Source organism: Ovis canadensis, chromosome 3, assembly GCF_042477335.2.
Source record: "Ovis canadensis isolate MfBH-ARS-UI-01 breed Bighorn chromosome 3, ARS-UI_OviCan_v2, whole genome shotgun sequence".
Taxonomy (NCBI): domain Eukaryota; kingdom Metazoa; phylum Chordata; class Mammalia; order Artiodactyla; family Bovidae; genus Ovis; species Ovis canadensis.
In genome coordinates this window covers 95109592-95127878 of record NC_091247.1, presented here as the reverse complement: position 1 = coordinate 95127878, position 18287 = coordinate 95109592, and the positions used below count along the sequence as shown (strand labels likewise).

Below are 18287 nucleotides of genomic sequence, written 5' to 3'. Positions count from 1 at the left end.
TGCAGGCTGGGCCTCCGCATGAGCCCAGGGAAGCCCGGCCCATGCAGAAAGGCCATCCCGGCTTCAGGCCGAAAGCCTGCTCTACTGAAGGTCGGGAGTGCAGCCCATAGCATGCAAGTGCTCTCCAACCCAGTCTGTCTCCCCGAGTCTTTGAGAGCAGTCCTTATATTGCCTCCTGTCCCCCTACAGTGATGTTTGCCAGACTGCCTGATAAATGGATTAATTAGGATCAGGGGACAGTTAGGAAATATCTGCTGGGTGACGGATGTGATGAGCATGGTAGATACTGCAGGAGAGGACGCTTGGCCTCTTACTGGATCTCCTGGAAGGTGGCTGAAGTATTGGTGGGGAGAGGCCTGAAGAAAACTGAGACAGCCTTGAGAAGTCCCAGCAGCCAGGGGCTGAGGACAGGGGCCTGTTGGTGTAGACAGTCATCCCTAGCAGAGCATCCCATGAGAGCCCAGTACCTCCGTCCAGGTGCTTCAAAGACTCCTGCCATCTGGCCTCATCCGCTCCCGACAGGCCTCGGGACACCCAGTCGGCTGGGGTCCACATCCTCACACACCACACCCCTCACTGCTGTGCCGTGCAGCGCTCACCAGAGCCAGCCCTGCTCAAGCCTCAGGGCCTCTTCTAACCTCACCTCTCCCAGGCAGCCTTCTCCACCTTTGGAGGCTTGGGCCTCCATTCACACTTGCATCTGTTAACTCAGGAGAGGCATGTGGCAGGAATTCAGGACTCCCCGGGGCGATAGCCACTGCCCTTGATTCCCACAGCAGGCATTTAGGCCCTCCTCACCCCCTCTTTTGCCTCATTCTGTGACCATTCTCCAGTGAGAGAGGAGAGCCACAAGAAGTCTTCTGGCTCATCCATGCCTGAGTTTCTGGTCCTCCTTCTCTCGAGTCCAGGAAGCCTGTGGTTTCAGCTGTTCCCTTTCATTCTGCCTCCACATAGGTACAGGATGCTTCTCACCTCCACCCAACCCTGGGGACACCCCTGTGTCTCCCCCAGGCAGCCAACCACCCTATAATAGCACATTACCGCTCAGGTGTGGTGAGCCCGCGATTCTTAGTAAGCCTGGCCTTAATAAGAGACCCCTCTCTTTCTCAAGGGATCACAGACTTGGTCCCCTCAGTTACCGCCGAGTCTACCCGGCCCTTCCCACCCTGCTGCCCCCTGCCGCTCAGGCCTCAACCTTGCCGCTCCCTTTCCCTGTAGTCTGAGAGGCTGCTTCCAGGCCTTGACTAGTCTGATGTTCTCAGTGCTGTCACTGTGATGGGTGGAATTTCCGATTGCTTAGACATGAGCCACGAGAAAGGCCAGGACACGCCAAGCCAAGCTGCCTCTTGCTGCAGCGGAATCCCCATCTTACCGCCTTCAGTGCCATTTGCTCTTCCGCCAGGAAGCCTCCCCAGCTACTCTACATCTAACTCCCCTGGATCTGCCTGTTCTCTTCCAGAGAAGTTTGAGGCTCACAAGTGCTTTTGTAACGTGTTCAACTTTTGCCTATCTATTAGGCCTTTGTAAATGTACAGAATGGTGTGGTTATGTGCTTTCCCAATATTCAACAGATATTTCCTGATCACCTGCTACGTGCCAAGCATTGTACTTGGTGCTGAGGACAAAGCAGTGAGCAAAACGAAGCATGGTTGCCCTGCCATGGAGCTTACCTGGCAGCATGGTGGGTGAGGCAGAGCGGGCAACCAGGCCCTGATGGTGTGAATGGTGCTGAGTGGGTGGCAGGAGGTTTTAGGAGCAACACGGCAAAAGCACACTATCAGAGATGCCAACCGTTTCTTGTTCCACCCAAACCCTGATCCGAGGAATCTTTGGTCCAAAGAGCCATATTCTGTGTGAGCCACACAACCCAGAATAAAGGAGATCCGAGAAAACAGGCTTTTAGGTCAAGCTTAAGCAGGGGGTGGGACTGGCCAGGCGAAGCCGCTGGGGATGTGGGGGGTCAAGCAGACTTAACCACCACGAGAGGAGCAGGAGGGAGTCTCCTGCAGGTAGCAGTGTTTGTCCCCATGTGGGTGAGACTTCCAGGGGGCTAGGCCCCACCACTGCACTCACTGCAGCATGAGCAAAGCAGTAGACACGTGAGAAAAAAAGATCAGAAGAGCTACATTTGGTATGAACAGTGTACATTTTTCCAACCCTCCTTCCTTCTCTGTATTTCTCAGTTTATTCTCTCTTTTATTAAATTTTCTTCTAATTGCCAAGGAAAGGAATTTTCATGACAGAAAAAAGTTCAGTACACTATAAAGCAAAAAGAGCTATATAAAAATTCTTCAAAGTTCCACCACTCCGATATCATTATTGTAAAAATCTTGGTGCTATTGATTACAACTAATACTTGTTGAGCTCTTTCTAGATACAAGGCACTCAGACTTACCAGGCGTTATTTTATTTAGTCCTTGTGACACTAATAGGTGAGTATTCTTTGCAACTCAACCTGGCAGATAGAGGAGGACATTGAGACATGGTCTAAGTAGAAGACAGACTGCAACACGAATCAGGGCAGGTGACAAGCAAGCTGAGTGATAGGCGGTGTTCAATTTTTGTTGTACATATTTATGGTCTTAAAAAAAGATCATAAACAAATATGGACTCTTGTTTCTCTTTACAAATATACTTTGAAGAAATTTTAAGTAAAATATAGTCATATTTAATGTACTTTATACAGGTCAAGTCATATATTTGTGCTGGAGAAAGTAAAAAACACAAGTGATTGTAACAGAGAAAACAAAAATCATCTGTGATCCTCCCACCTGAAAGACCACTGTTTACATTTAGAATCTATCCTCCATTCCTGGAATGAATTTAGAATTAGGGACATAGCTGCAGCTCCTAAATAGGCAACATCACCCAGGGAGCCTTTTAATGAGCTGGGAAGCCACATGAGCACACACTGGAGGATGTGAGTTACGTTAGAAACCCTGAAGAAGTCTTCTGTCTGATGGCAGATGAGTTTGTTACAGACTGTAAGGTTAAACACTGCACAAAGTCTTTACAGACACCCCGGTGCAGCGCAAGGGGAGCTGGACTTTCTCCCCAGTGAGGCATGAGCTGGACAAGTCATTTCCTGTCTGAGCCTCAGTTTCCTCATCTGTACAATGAGCTGCTACCTTTCGAAGAATGAGTGAATGCCAGCAGGGTTTCATTTCTGGGTTATCTGCTGCATTTTGGATGATTCCTGACACAGTTCCCACCCAGCTCTGGCACGAAAAACAAGAGGGCTGGTATTAACGAAAGAAGCTGGGGTCAGGGAACACCAAAGGCTTAAGGATGCCCAAAGGAGGGTGTGAGCGCTATTTCCCTGGAGGGCTGGGCCAGCCAAGCCGATTAGGGCCCCAGAGCAGCTGTGGGCAGAGTGAGGCCGCTGGGAGTGAGGGGATTCAAACGGCTCTTTCCCACCCTCTCCCCCACCAGCCTGCTCTGTGTAAAAATTCCAAACTCCCAATCAAACCCCCATCTCTTTCTTCTTTCATTCACCTGCCCATCTTCCTCTCCTCTTCTCTCCTTTTCTATCCAAACTCATAATTAATCGCTCAAGGCAAAAGTAATGAATGTTAATTGGCCATCTGTAGGAAGACTAATTAAAATCTACCACGCTGGGGTTTCAAACATACCTATAGCAACGGAGTGAATCGGGAATGAGGCGAGGAGGGACTGAGGTAACAGCTGAAAGACTGCAAAACACCATTGGGCTTAGGTGTGAGGGAACAACGCCAGAGAGGGGCCGAGACGCTGGAGAGAGGGAGAGGGGGAGAAACTTACTTGATTTCTTCTTACCAGTGCAGGGCCTGGTGTTTTGTGGCTTTCTGTTTTGCATTTAACAAACACATTTACACATCTCCTTCTCACTGGACGTGGTTTAAGGGGTGGCTGGAGTCTGTTGACTCACAGTTCTCGTTCCTCGGCTCCAGGCCTGAACACACCCCTTTTCCCAAGGACACTCGCCCCATGTCAAAATCGCACACACACACACACACACACACACATCACACACTCCCACATACGCTGGCTGGTTAAATCTCTTGCACAACTTTGCACACGTTCAGGCTTGTCCTTTATACACAGGCACATTCAGTTATAACCTGAGAGCAACCCAGGGACACGTGGCGACACACAGTCACGTGTGATCATGTCTGCACACGGTTCTATGCATGTATGCTTCAAGCATGCAAACCAACTGTTATGCAGATATGAAAGTGGGTGTGCACTCACAGTAGTTTATCCCTACACTCAAATTCACACAACTGTCTTCTAGATATGCACAGATAGATACCCAGGCACACATTTGCATGCATATACTGTTACCTGGCAAGTTTTACATCAAAAGTTTTAGACACAGGTATACTATGATGACTTAGATGGTAAAGAATCTGTCTGCAATGCAGGAGACCCAGGTTCAATCCCTGGGTTAGGAAGATCCCCTGGAGAAGGGAATGGATACCCACTCCAGTTTTCCTGCCTGGAGAATCCCATGGACACAGGAGCCTGGCAGGCTATAGTTCACAGGGTCACAAAGAATCAGACACGACTGAGTGGCTGACATTTTTCATGCATAAGCAGGGCCAAATATTAATACTAAGGGGGCAAACAGTGACCCATACATACTTGGCTGGGGGCCAGGGCAGGCCTATGTATGATTCATATGTATCCACATATGTGCATACAGAGACTCTGGCCCCAGGAAAGAACACACCCTGAATGATGACCACTCACCTTCAGGAGTTGGTGATGGACAGGGAGGCCTGGCGTGCTGCGATTCATGGGGTCGCAAAGAGTCAGACACGACTGAGCGACTGAACTGAACTGAACTGAACCTTCTCTGGAACACAGGGCTGGAGCCACAGATGCAAGCACTCAGGCCTCATCCTCTTTCACTGCTTTGAGCAATGTAGGCACCTACAAACTGCCTAGAATGGCCCATCCAACCTTCGGGCAGAAAGGATGGTGGATCTTGGGAAGGAGGGAGAGAGGACTTGGGAGTCGGGACTGGCTTGGAGGAGGCAGGGCAGAGGTGGGGCTGCTGGCGAGTGGGATGGGTGGCAGGGCCTCTGGACTCTCCCCATCTTGATGGGGTCAGTTACGTGGGTGTGGGGAGGCTTCCACCTCTGGGCCTGGCACTGTGGAAAGAGCTCTGACCTGGGGCTGGGTGCCTTCCACCAGGGCTCCTATTCACTTAGACTAAGAAGGCTGCCCTCCTTTCTGAACAGATTCGGAGGACCCTTCCTCATGACTGTAAAATCCCTCTATGATAAGTGTAGATGAAAACAACAGAGAGTGCAAACACATGGAAAAGAACTTCCTGACACAGGGGCTAAGGCTAAGAACCTGGAAAGGGTCAGTGAAGAGAAGGGAGCCAGACTCCCCTGCTCCTCACCAGAAAAAGGTAAGCACCCTGGGCCTTATACCCACACTCCCTGCTCAGGATCTGAGCTTCTCAGACCTCTATGGCCCAGAGTCAGTGTCCCAGCACATCCCTAGGCCCAGCAGGGAATCCAGCTGGGAGAAGAGCCACCCAGAGGAAGGCCACGGCTTTGGCGCTGCCAGAGGGAGCTGCAAGCTGGGTGCGTCCCCAGAGGCCAGGAGTCAGTCACCGAAGGGATCCCAGCTCTAGTAAAAGGCTGCGAAGAACCCTTGAGGTCCAGGAATGACAGACATACAGGAGGCCAACACTCATTACCACCTCTGTGGGATCCAGGGGGTTTGGCCACCTTTCCTCCCTACCGACACGTGAGGACACCCAGCGGCTCCAATTGCCCGGGGCCACATGGCTCTAAGAGGCCAAACCAGGCCACAGGAGCCAAGTCCGGTACTAGGCCTCTCCGCGTGCAGGCCGGGAGGGAGCGGGCCTGCTTCCCTGGGTGTGGACTTCCTGGAGAGCCTCCGGGTCCTCGGGGATCTCCCTCTGCCAGGCTGAGGGCCTCTGCATTCTCTGGGAGGAATAGGCGCACACATGCACACACTCTCACACTCACACACACAACCCTACGACAGCTTCCACATTTGGAGCTGACAGATGTGCAAGGTAACAGCTCGGTGCCGCCTGTGCAGCTGAGGCCCCACGTCAGAGTGGGATTATTTCCAGCGAGGCTCAGGGCGGCTGCATGAGCGCAGGCCCGGCTGTGTGTGAGTGTGTGAGTGAGTGTGAGGGAAAGAGAGAGAGAGAGTATGTGTGTGCATGTGGTTTCTCTTACTCTCTCTCCTTCCATCTAAATCTGTCTCACTATGTTGCAAATCTTTCTGTTTTCCTCTCTGTGTTTCTCTGTCTTCCTCTTCTGTCCTGTTCATGCTGTCTCAGCCATTCACCCGCGCCCTCTGAGTTTTATCGTCCTGACCTGGATGCTTCAGAGAGGAGAGAAGACGTGCCTCCCCTTGACTCCCTCACTTGGCCCATCCCTTTCCTGTCACACCCAGCAGGCCCCGAGGACGGACTCTTAGAGAAAGACCATTTCGTCTCAGAGGACGATGCAGCTGTCCCTGCCCTGCGCACAGGGCTCCTGCCTGGGGGACAGGGTGGTGGAAGCTGGGGTGGTCATGAGGCTGAGAGCAGCTCCCTGCCTGACTCCTCGCCTTGGTCACTGTCTTCAGGCTTGGCTTTCTTCTCCTACTGAGCCAGCTCACCCCACTGCTCATCACTTATGTGCAGGCCTCCTTTGCTTTCCAGATGTTCTATCTCCCTCTTGTTATTCTCAACTTCCAGCATAAGCTCAGCCTACCATGGCCCTGGGCTGACCCCAAATCTGGACTCACAATGACCCTGAACTTGGCCACATATTAATCCTTAATTCTGACCTAGACTAACCCCAACTCTTAAGCCTGACTCTGTCTCTTGAACTTCCCTTTCTTTGAGGGGTTAGCTCCTTTGATCTCTGCCAGTATCACCTGAGATTACAAGGTTCACAGCTCACTTTTTAAATTAATTAATTTTCACAGCTCACTTTTTAGTACTGTAGCACTGGAGTGGAGACATACTTGGACCCACTGAATTGGAACCTGTAGTAAAGGAGGAACAATGGAGGAGCGATTTTTTTTTTTTTTTTTTTACTTTCTTGGTGATTCTGACACAGGCCAGTCCTACCCATGTCCACAAAACACACACGAGGGCTTGCCTTTAGGGATTCCAAGGGGGAGTCCAAGGGGGTGGGGCTTAACCGCCACATAGGGAAGGTTGGCGTGGGTGGAGGCTTGTCTGCCAGGCACCAGTCATCACACCCAAGCCCTTTTAAATGCTCCACTACGCACCGGGCAGTGGGCCGCTATGGCACTCACTTGCTCACTTATTCATTCATCCATCCACCCCCTTATCCCATATCCATTCACTCGTTTATCATCAAAGACTCAGCATGGCCTCGAAGAATTAGGTCTCTGTAAGGTCTGTGGGATATACGCAGCCCCTTGAACCTTGGATTCCTGGGATCAAACTGGGCCTTGGAAGGGCAGGACCTGACAGGAAAGGACTCCGCAGCAGCTGGACCAAGACCTGAACCAGAGTATGGACCAGACAGATTCCCGCGGCCCCAAGAGGAGGCACCAGGTCTTGAAAGTAGGACCCAGGCCTCTCTCTTCCCTTGCCCTGGGGTTGGAGACGGGGGACATGGGCCTGTGGGCTAAGAGACCACTAGACAGCTTGCAGGCTGGTCAGCTGAGGAATTATCTGAGCCCCTGGAATCAGCTGGGGGTAGGCCTGAGAGGTGGATCTCTCGAAGGAGAAAGGAGGCTTCCTTTTCCCTTCCTTCCTTTTCCCAACCGCTTCCTGAAAGTCAAAGTTCAGGACCCTCTCAGCTCACCCTAGGGGCAGTTAGAGCTGTGGGGCTGGGTGAAATGGGAGACAGAGGGGAGGGGGGGGGGTCTTGCTGGAGTGGGATAATTTGGGGTGGGAGTGGGGAGGTGGGCCTTACTTCAAGTCTGAGGGAATGTCCAGCATTTAGCCCTGCCTCCCAGCACTGCAGGCAGAAGACCTTGGGGCTGGGGCAGAGAAGCAACGACAGCTCAGTCTCTCCTCTGTCCAGCTACCCTCTAACCCCATCTTCAGTGACCCCAGAGGCTCACAGTGAATCCTCAGCTAACGGCCCCGCAAGCTGCCTGGTGTCCTCAGGCCCACCTCCCTCGCCGCTACCCCATCACTGTGTGATGCTGTGGGGATCCCGCCTGGTGACTGGCAGTACTTTCACCCCCATCCCTGCCACCGCACAGGACCCCGATGGGTCCTGTGGTGAGGGCGCAAGGCTGGGCACTGGGAGCAGGAATTACTGCACACACGTCTGCACAGGAGGCCGTGCTCTGCAGGGAGAGGCTGGGTGAGAGGAGGCTGGAGGCAGCAACCCCAAGCCCAGCTCTGAGGTGAGACCCCAGGGAGAGCTGGTGGTACCCTGCCCCAGGAGTGGTCCTGAGGCCAGGTAGAAACAGCTGCTCACATCTAGCCTTGGCCAGCGGACTCAGGCACCAGCCTGTATTTTATTCAGGGGACGAAGGAGAGGAATTGGGGGTGGGAAGGGAGCTTCTGATCAACCCAACCCCCTCTGGTCATGCTCTAGGAGAGGTGGGTGCTGGGCTCCCTGGGGTGCGCCTGGACTATCCTCTTCCCCCGCTCCCACAGGCCAGCTGCTGGCCTCCAGCTCAGGCGTATTAAACACAAAACCGAAAAACTACCAGCTCATTCAGGCCACAGACAAAGAGACCTTGTTTGTCTTTAGGCTAATCTGAGGCCCGCACGGCCAGCAGCTGAGCTCCAGGCACGTGCAGGCATGTACTGTGTGTGTGTTCGAGTGCGCTCGTGTGTGTGGTAGCCAAGGACAGGCCATGCACTCTGAGAACACACATGGCTGCCCCTGAGGTGGCAGGAAGGCCTCCCCGCCCCAGGGGTGCAGGACCTGGGGAGGCTGAGTCCAGCCCAAGAAGCAAGGCCTGGGAAATCCCTATGGTCCGAGCACAGGGATCACTACAGAGGCCAAGAGGACCCGCCGGCGAGAGTGATCCCGGCTCTTTCTGCCTCCCCAGCTCCCTGGGGGCCCCTGAGAGTCCAGAAAAGCACAGGCAGAGAGAAAGGTCTAGGGTTTCCAAGGCTCTTAAACCCCCGGCTCCAAGCTGAGAGAGGACATGTCAGGCGCGGGAGTGTGTTGCCACCTTGTGGGGACATGTGGTACTTCTCCCTAAGTCTTGGTCAACCAGCTTCCTGGGGAGAGAGACAGCCCCACCCGACATCATACATTTTGCTGGTGCCGACTGCCCTTACATTCCCTTGGGAGCGAGAGGCCAGGAGAGGAGATCTGTCCCACACTCACCAGACAGAAGTAGCCTAGGCTGGCCCAGCCACCCACAGAGGCCAATCTGAGAACTGCAGATGCAGCCTGACCACATTTGAAGCACCTTGGAGAAAAGTTTGCAGGAAAGAATCTTAAAGCTCATCTGTTCTAAGGAAACTGAAGCCCAGAGACAAGTCCCTGTCCAGGGCCCACAGCATCTCTATCACAGAGGGAAGCGAGACGGAGGATTCCACTCCAAGCCTCAAGCATTTTCCTGCCTCATGGCTCCCACGGTAAAGCGTCTGCCTGCAGTGCAGGAGACCCGGGTTCGATTCCTGGGTTGGGAAGGTCCCCTGGAGAAGGAAATGGCAATCCACTCCAGCACTCTTGCCTGGAAAATCCCATGGATGGAGCAGCCTGATAGGCTACAGTCCATGGGGTCGCAAAGAGTTGGACGTGATTGAGCGACTTCACTGGTGAATCCAGGACAAGCTGTCCAGACAGAACCCCAGCCCAGGAGGCCGGGGTTACAGGGGCTGCAGTGAGGGGCTCTCGCCATAGGTCAGCAAGGGAACGGGCATCTGAGCCACACGGAGATGAGGCTACAGCGTGCTCTGGATCTTGATTCTGTTACTGCTAGTTGCTCAATTTGTGTCTGACTCTTTGTGACCCCATGGACTGTAGCCTGGCCAGGCTCCTCTGTCCATAGAATTCTCCAAGCAAGAATACTGGAATGGGTTGCCATTTCCTTCTCCAGGGTGTCTTTCTGACCCAGGGATAGAACCCAGGTGGCTCCTTTACTGGGGACCCATCAGGGACACCCCATCCAGATATTAAAAGGCAATAAATAGTATCAGCTTCTGCGGGCACTTAGTGCAGTGCCAGCACTGTGCTTAGCAGTTACAAACATCAGGTCATTTAATACTCATGATGTCCCTTTGAGGGAGGCACCATTATAATCTGCTTTTTTCAGATAGGGAAACTGAAATAAGAGGAGTAGCCTGCCCCCGGTGGCAGAGCAGGGGTGAGCACAGGGCCTTTGACTCCACTGAGGGCAAAGGCTCCGCTGGGTAAAGAAAGCGCATGAGTTACTCCCTCCCTCCTAGGGAACCCAGCAGGGCACTGCCAGCTCTAGCTCAGGGCCTGCCTCCACAGGGACCCGTGCTGCCTCTGGTTCCCCAGGAGGCATGGCTTCAGTGCGCCCTCTGCTGTGCACAAGGAGGAACAAAGAGATCTGTCCAGCAATCAGAGGCAGGGCTGAGGCCCGATGGCTGGCAGGAACCATGGTCTCTCTGACCAAATAAGGAACAGGGACAAAGGGCTGGCTGGCTGTAGACCACCACCACTGCAGAGCTCTCAGCCTAGCCCACACCTACTGATCTGCAGGAGGAGCGCACCCTTGGTTTCTCAGGGTTTTTCCCTCTTAGAATCTTGTCTACCTCCCACAAAGGCATGTTGGTCCTATGTCCAACCCTCTGAGGATCAGGTCCGTGGCGCAGATAAATGTTATCAGGAGGGCCCACGACAGGTCCCCTGAAGATCTGGGATCCATCCAGAGCATTGCCATGTGGGTAAAGGGCAGAGTTGGGAATCTGAGAGCCAGGGAAACCACCCTTCCCCAAGGGCGAGGGAGCTCCAAGCCAGGCCCAAAAGGCTGGCTACTCTTTGAATAGGTCAAGGGCGAGGAAAGGGCATAAGACTGGGGTAAGAATAGGCAAAGGCATAATGGAGGCACAGGTATCTGGGCAGGCCACCTAGGACAACTTTGTTTGAACCTGGGTTTGCTACTGAGTGGGGCTCTGTGAGAAGAGGCAGACAGCCCCAAGACGCCCCAGGACATGAGGGCAACACCCCAAGTTTGGATTAACTGCCTCAGGAATACCCCTTGAGTCGAGGAAACCAGGGAGTTAGTCATAGGACCTGTATCAGAAGAGAAAGCAGGTATTAATAAAGGACAATCCACATTTTATTTGTATCTGCCTTTAACATGTACAGAAACTCTCAGGCTCCTTTCCCCCTTCTGGTGGATAGATGGCAGATTCTGGAGGGAGGAAGCATCAGAATGAGGACACAGAGTTCAAGCGAAGGTCTTGCTACCCTGGCAAAGAGAATCCCTGTGGGCTGGGACTTTGCTGTCCTCCTATCCCTCCAGGCCATCTGTCAGTTTACATGGGTCCTCCTGTTTGACACTAGCTCATCCCTCCTTCCCCGTGGGCCGGTCATGGGCCGGAGACCCAGCCTCCTTTTCTCAGTGTTTTTAGCTTCCTGTCCTAGTTTTCCCATCCCTAAAATTCTATTTCTAGGGAGAAAGAACACCAACAGCCATAACTCGTCTCTCCCAAGTCCACTCCTACTACAGGTAACTGAAAACTGGGGACTCCAGCCACCCAGGGCCCTCACAGGTGGTTGGATCTGTGGGCAGGGCAGTAAGCATGAGTGCTTATCTGTGTAAGGCAGGGTTGGCAGCGCCACTGTGGCAGCATGTAGGGAGGCACAGGGCTCCTGGGTGTGCCTGTAAGAGGGGGAAGAAAGCCCCTAAAACCAAGGGCATGGTCTTAGTCATCGTAGAAGTCAATATGGGCTCCAGACTTGAACTTGTCATTCTGCAGCAAGCTCAGAAGTTTCTGGGCTGATATCTTGCAATCCACAAGCTCCCCCTTTCTCTTCAGCTCCTGCAGGCTTTTTCGCAAGTCTGGGTCCACAGAGGTCTCCCGGGCTAACTGCTGCATGTCAGTGTCCAGGGGACCTAGGGGATGAAGAGCAGAAGATGAGGGGACATGGCTGAGGCAGGGGCCCCTGATGTATGTGTGGAGTTGGGTGGAGTCAGGTCTGGCCAGAGGCAACACCTCACCTTGGCTGACATGTGGTCAGCATCACCAAAGGCTCCACACTGTCACTATCGAGCTCTAGGCTCATCCAAAGTTCACTGAACACGGTCCCCTTAGACTACCAAATCCACAGATTCACACTACCCCATCATTCCTCCTCAAAGTCCCAGAGTGGAGAGAGACATTCTCCTCCCTGTCGGAGGAGAGTGAAGTGAGCAACCAACTTCTCAGGGCCTCCCGAGCCAGCCTACTCCAGCACCAGGTCAACTCCCATGGCCCTAGGTGGCTCCCTGTCGTTCCCAAAAATTGTACAAACAATAAATGCTGGAGAGGCTGTGGAGAAAAGGGAACGCTCTGCACTGTTGGTGGGAATGTAAATTGATACAGCCACTATGGAAGACGGTGTGGAGATTCCTTAAAAAACAAGGAATAAAACCACCATATGACCCAGCAATCCCACTCCTAGCTTGGTTTCCTACCCTGAGGAAACCAAAATTGAAAAAGACACATGCATCCCATTGTTCATTGCAGCACTATTTACAATAGCTAGAATATTGAAGCAACCTAGGTGTCCATCAACAGATGAACGGATAAAGAAGTTGTGGTACATATACACAGTGGAATATTACTCAGCCATAAACAGGGATGCATTTGAGTCAATTCTAATGAGGTGGATGAACCTAGAGCCTATCATACAGAGTGAAGTAAGTCAGAAAGAGAAAGACAAACATCGTATAATAATGCATATGTACGGAATCTAGAAAAACGGTACTGAAGACTTTATTTGCAGGGCAGCAATGGAGAAACAGAAATAGAGAATAGATTTATGGACATGGGGAGAGGGGAGGAGAGGGTGAGATGTATGGAGAGAGTAACATGGAAACTTACATTACCATATGTAAAACATATAGCTGATGGGAATTTGCTATATGGCTCAGGGAACTCAAACAGGGGCTCTGCATCAATCTAGAGGGGTGGGATGGGGAGGGAAATGGGAGAAGGGTTCAAGAGGGAGGGGATATGTATACCTATGGCTGATTCATGTTGATATCTGGCAGAAAACAACAAAATTCTGTAATTATCCTTCAATTAAAATTAATAAAAAGAAAGAAATGATAGCTGACAACTTCTCAAATCTCTGAGATTTGTACATCTAAGCTTATGAAGCTATTATTTCAACTCCAAATTATCTTCTCCAAGACATCAGGACTAGATGGTTTCACTGGTAAATTGTGTCTATTTTTTATGCCAATACCACACTAGTTTGATTACTGTGGCTTTGTAATATAGTTTGAAATCAAGGAACATGATGCTGGGGATCTTTGTTCTTCTTTCTCAAGACTGCTTTGGCTATTGAGAGTTTTCTGTGGTTCCATATATATTTTAGAATTGCTTGTTCTATTTCTGTGAGAAATGCCACTGGAAATTTGATAGAGATTGCATTAAATCTGTAGATTGGGTTGGAGAGTATTGACATTTTAACAATATTAATTCATCCAATCCACAAACATGGCATCTTTCCATTTTATATCTTCTTGAGATTCTTTCATCAGTGTCTTGTAGTTTTTGGTGTACAAGTCTTTTATCTCCTTATTCTTTTGGATGCAGCTGTAAATGGGACTGTTAATTTCTTTTCCTGATACTTCATTATTAGTGTATAGAAATGTAACTGATTTTTCACATTGTTTTCTCTAAGATGATCATACAAGTTTTATCTTTTGTTATTGTGGTGTATTACACTGATTTATTTGCAGATGTTGAACCATCCTTGCATCCCTCGGATAAATCCCACTTGATCATGGTATACAATCTTCTTAAAGTATTTTTGAATTTGGCTCACTAACAATTTTGCTGAGGATTTCTGCATCTCTGCTCATCAAGGATTTTGGCCTATAATTTTCCTTCCTTGTAGTGTCCTTGCCTGATTTTAGTATGAGGATAAAGTTAGCCTCAAAAAGTGAGTTTGGAGAGTGTTCCCACCTTTACATCCACTTATCCAGAGTGCCTTCCACCTGCTGATATGGAAGCAGCCCTCAAGATCAATGTCCAATTTAGCTGCCTCCAATAACGCCATCCCTGGTCACACCACCAGAAAGTGCTTCCTTCTTGAACTCTTACAAGTTCACTGTTTTTATTTTTTTAAAGTATTTATTTATTTATTTGGCTGTGTTGGGTCTTAGTTGTGGCATGTGGATTTCCAACCTCCGTTGCAGCTGCTAGATCTTTCAGTGGTGACATGCAGGATCTTTCAGTGGTGACATGCAGGATCTTTCAGTGGTGACATGCAGGATCTTTCAGTGGTGACATGCAGGATCTTTCAGTGGTGACATGCAGGATCTTTCAGTGGTGACATGCAGGATCTTTTAGTGGTGACAGGTGTGATCTTTAGTTGCTACATGTGAATTCTCAGTTGTGGTATGTAGTACCTAGTTCCTGAACCAGGATCAAACCCAGGCCCCCTGCATTGGGAGCACGGAGTCTTAGCCACTGAACTATCAGAGAAATCCCTGTAAGTACTTTCTCACCTGGGGAACCACAGCACCCCAGAATTTGGAGTCAATGGACCTCATGGGCAGAAAATCAAGGAATCTTGGACTTCAAAGAACCACCCTCCTGATCCTCAAATATCTTTCAATCAAATATCGGTGCATCCCCAGTAAGAAGGGATTTGCTTCCTTTCCAAACAGCTCATTCCATCTTTGGACACCTGTTAGGACATTCTTCCAGAGACGGAGACTTAAACAAAAACCCAACTGGTCTCAGCCTTCATTCCTAAGAGCCCCACAAAAATGTTCAACTTTCTCACAATGTCCACGGCAAGCTCCCTGAGACATAAACCAGTCACGTGGTATTCTGGAGTTTGTTCTGCTCCTGACTATGGTTTCCATTTGCTCTCTGTTGACTGAGTCTGAGGCTGAGCTCAGAGTGGGTGCTACGTTGAATGTCAGCTGCAAGAATAACAGTATATATTTGGGAGGAAGGCAGGGAAGACAGGCCAACTGTCACAAGGCACCCCCCTCCTTTAAATTTCATGAGAATGGGGCTCTATCTTATTTATCACAGCATCCCCCAGTGTTCCAGCACAGTTCAGCATGGGATGGTCAGCATTCAATAATGTCTGTTTGCTCTGCATTCAGCTAACATTCACTGCAGACTGGCTTAGTGGAGTGCTTTGCGAGAAGCTGGGGACAGAAAGATGAATAGTGCATAATCCCTGCCTTCAAGGCTTTCCTATGCAGAGAGAGACGTACAGTATGATAAGTCCTATTTAACAAACGCGAATGAGATGGCTGGATGGCATCAGCGACTTGAAGGACATGAGTTTGGGTGAATTCCGGGAGTTGGTGATGGACAGGGAGGCCTGGCGTGCTGCGACTCATGGGGTGGCAAAGAGTCGGACACGACTGAGCGACTGAACTGAACAATTGGATAGTCCTTCACAGTTTGGGATCACTTCCACAAGTTTGACCTCATTCTCTTCCACAAATGGCCCTGTGAAACAGGTAACATCTTTCCCATTTCACATGAAGAAATGAGGCACAGGCCTGGAATTCAAATCCTAAAATCCTAACCATCTCTCACGCTCTAATATCACAGCCTTCCTGTCCCCACCCTCAAGTCCAGGCAGCTCCCCACTCTCAGTCCATATCCACTAACTACAGCTTCCTGCCGCCACCAGCCCTAACTTCCTTGGAACCTGTATTTCCCTTAAGGAGTGATGGGTCATGATTCAAGGACAACATCCTCTCTGGGGCCTTTCCTGCAGGAGACAGAGAAGGCTCCTAGCCCAGTCCCTAAAGGGTAAGCAGCCAGTTCTGAGAACACGGATGGCAGTAAAGCCTCACCTACCTGGGGCATAGCTCAGCACCCTCACACTAGGCTCTTCTGCTGCCAGGACCTGGAACATCATGTTACGGGCAGCCTTGCCAGCGCAGTACAGTGCCCAGCCCTTGAAGGGCTGCAGGGCACAGATGGACGAGATGTTAACCACAGTCCTGCTGAGGCCAGGACTGTCCGGGAAGGCCTTCAGGATACTGGAAGTCAGGCAGAGTGTGGAAGTCAAGTTCAGAGTCCAGTAGTTGTTCACTTCAGTTGGGTCAGCCAGGTCCACCCAACGTTTGGATACATCTCCAAGAGTGCCTGAAAAACCAGATCTTACGAATCACTCAGTGCAAGGCGGGTTTTTCGCTTCTCCCAGCCCTTTTCAAATTCATTCAGACACCCGCTTCCCAACCACCCCTAAAGAAGGAGTTTCTCTAGGGCTTCTGAAGATGCCTCCCTCTTCCCAGCCCTGCAGACTGACATATCTGGGGAACCCCCTTACCCGAAGCTTCAAACTGAGAAGGGGCATGCTCTGCTCTGGGGCTGGGTTCAGGGGAACTCTGGGGGCCATCTGGATAAGTGGGGGAAATTTACAACTGCGGGCGGACTCCATGCCCTAATTCAGGTCTCCGCCAGAGGGCGCCGAACAAGAGGATCAGAAAAGTACCGCAGGCATTCTGGAACAAATGGCGCTGAAACAGGAAGGGGAGCGAGGGGGCGAGAAGGGGGGACAATGAGCCGCCCAGACAACACTAGATCTTCCTCCACAACTCGCTGAAACTAGGACTTCCAGGCGTCTTTGCTGACTCCTAGGAGTCACCTTTAAAGTTCCAAGAAGCGAGGGGGATGAAAGGGAAAACAGAACGGGACGCTAAGCAGTATTCGAAGCGCTCACGGCCAACGGGCGTCTTACCCGCATTGTTGATGAGCAGCACTCGCTGCAGGCCTTCGGGCCTGGGGAGGTCGCACACAGCACCGAGCAGTTGCTGCAAGCCGGTCTCGGCGCCCAGGTCGGCGGGCACCCGCACGATGCGCAGACCTGGCCGCTCGGCGCCCAGCTCGGCCTCCAGCTGCCGCAGGGCCTCGTCATTGCGGGCGCTTAGGACCAGCACGGAGCCGGGCGACAGCAGCGGGGCCAGGAGCTGGGCCAGCGTCCGTCCGAAGCCCCGGGAAGCCCCAGTGAGCACGCATAAGGTGCGCCCCAGGCCGCCCACCTTGCCGACGCTGCCCTCCATGCCTCCTATCTGCGAGCTGGAGCCGCTACCGTGACCCGGCAGGGGGCGGGGCGGCCGCGGAGGGAGGCAGAGGCAGCGCCCGGCGAGGGCGGGAGCCTAAGGAGAGCGGCGGGAGCCTAAGGAGAGCGCCGGCCGCCTTTCCTTGGCCGCAGGCGGTGAAAGAGGAGGCGACTGCAAAATTAAAGCGTGAAGACACTAAATCCGAGGCAGAATCCCCACAGGAAATCTTGGCCCAGTACGGACCGCGGGCCTCATCCTTTGCCCTGCAAACCCATCAGTGCCCCTGTGGAACTCATTCTCCTCCCGAGTTCAGACCTAACTTCCTTGTGTAAGTGATTGTTAGTCGCTCAGTCGTGCACGACTCTTTGCGACCCCATGGACTGCAGCCCCCATGAGATTTTCCAGGCAAGAATACTGGAGTGGGTTGCCATTTCCTTCTCTGGGGGAATCTTCCCAACCCAGGGATCGAACCCAGGTCTCCTGCACTGCAGGCAGATTCTTTTATCGACGGAGCTACACGCGAAGCCCAGTTTAAGTGATTGCCTCCAGGTTAAGCCATCTTGCTTCTTGCTAGACACCTCTGCACGTGCCACAGTGTAGGGACTAGGGTCCCTACTAATGTTTTAGCCACGCCATCCGGGAAACAAACTCACCCAGAAGGACAATGCAGATAGCGGAGTTCAGTTTATTGCACCGGTGGGCCCAAGGCAGAGTCTCCTCTTAGCCAAGGACCCTGACCAGCATTTGTGAAAATCTTTTATGCCCTGTGTGTATGTGTCCGAACCCACCACCCCAATTTCCTTGAGACTTACATAAAACGAAGGAAATGTAACCACAATAAGCCCATTATTCAAATGTTATCAAGTGTTAGGTGTTCAAACAGTTAATAATCAGTAAGCCTGCCGTTACACTCCGATAGATACAGAAAGAACTTATGACCTGTCCAGAGGCAGGGGTGATTAGAGTATGTTTTCTCTTAGGCGATGAGTAACCTGGATGTGATCTTCAAGTTTCCTCTGTCTGGAGGGGGGTCTTATCCTTCTATTGTAGTTTCCATAGGCACTAAGCACAGAGTCCAGAGTCCGTTGGAGAGGTGGCCGAGCATGATCAGCATGAACAGGCCTAAGATGGGGTCCAGGCCCTAT

At 51.6% G+C, this 18287-nt stretch overlaps 1 protein-coding gene across 1 annotated transcript; it reads right to left on the bottom strand.

The window, feature by feature from the left end:
- Positions 1-11201: 11201 nt before the first annotated feature.
- Positions 11202-17495, bottom strand: SPR (sepiapterin reductase). The gene is made up of 3 exons (XM_069580500.1): positions 16821-17495; positions 15935-16225; positions 11202-12003 (listed from the first exon to the last, which is right to left on the bottom strand). Exons 1-3 carry the CDS (start codon positions 17140-17142, stop codon positions 11813-11815), a joined length of 804 nt encoding a protein of 267 aa, XP_069436601.1. The 5' UTR covers positions 17143-17495; the 3' UTR covers positions 11202-11812.
- Positions 17496-18287: the final 792 nt, after the last annotated feature.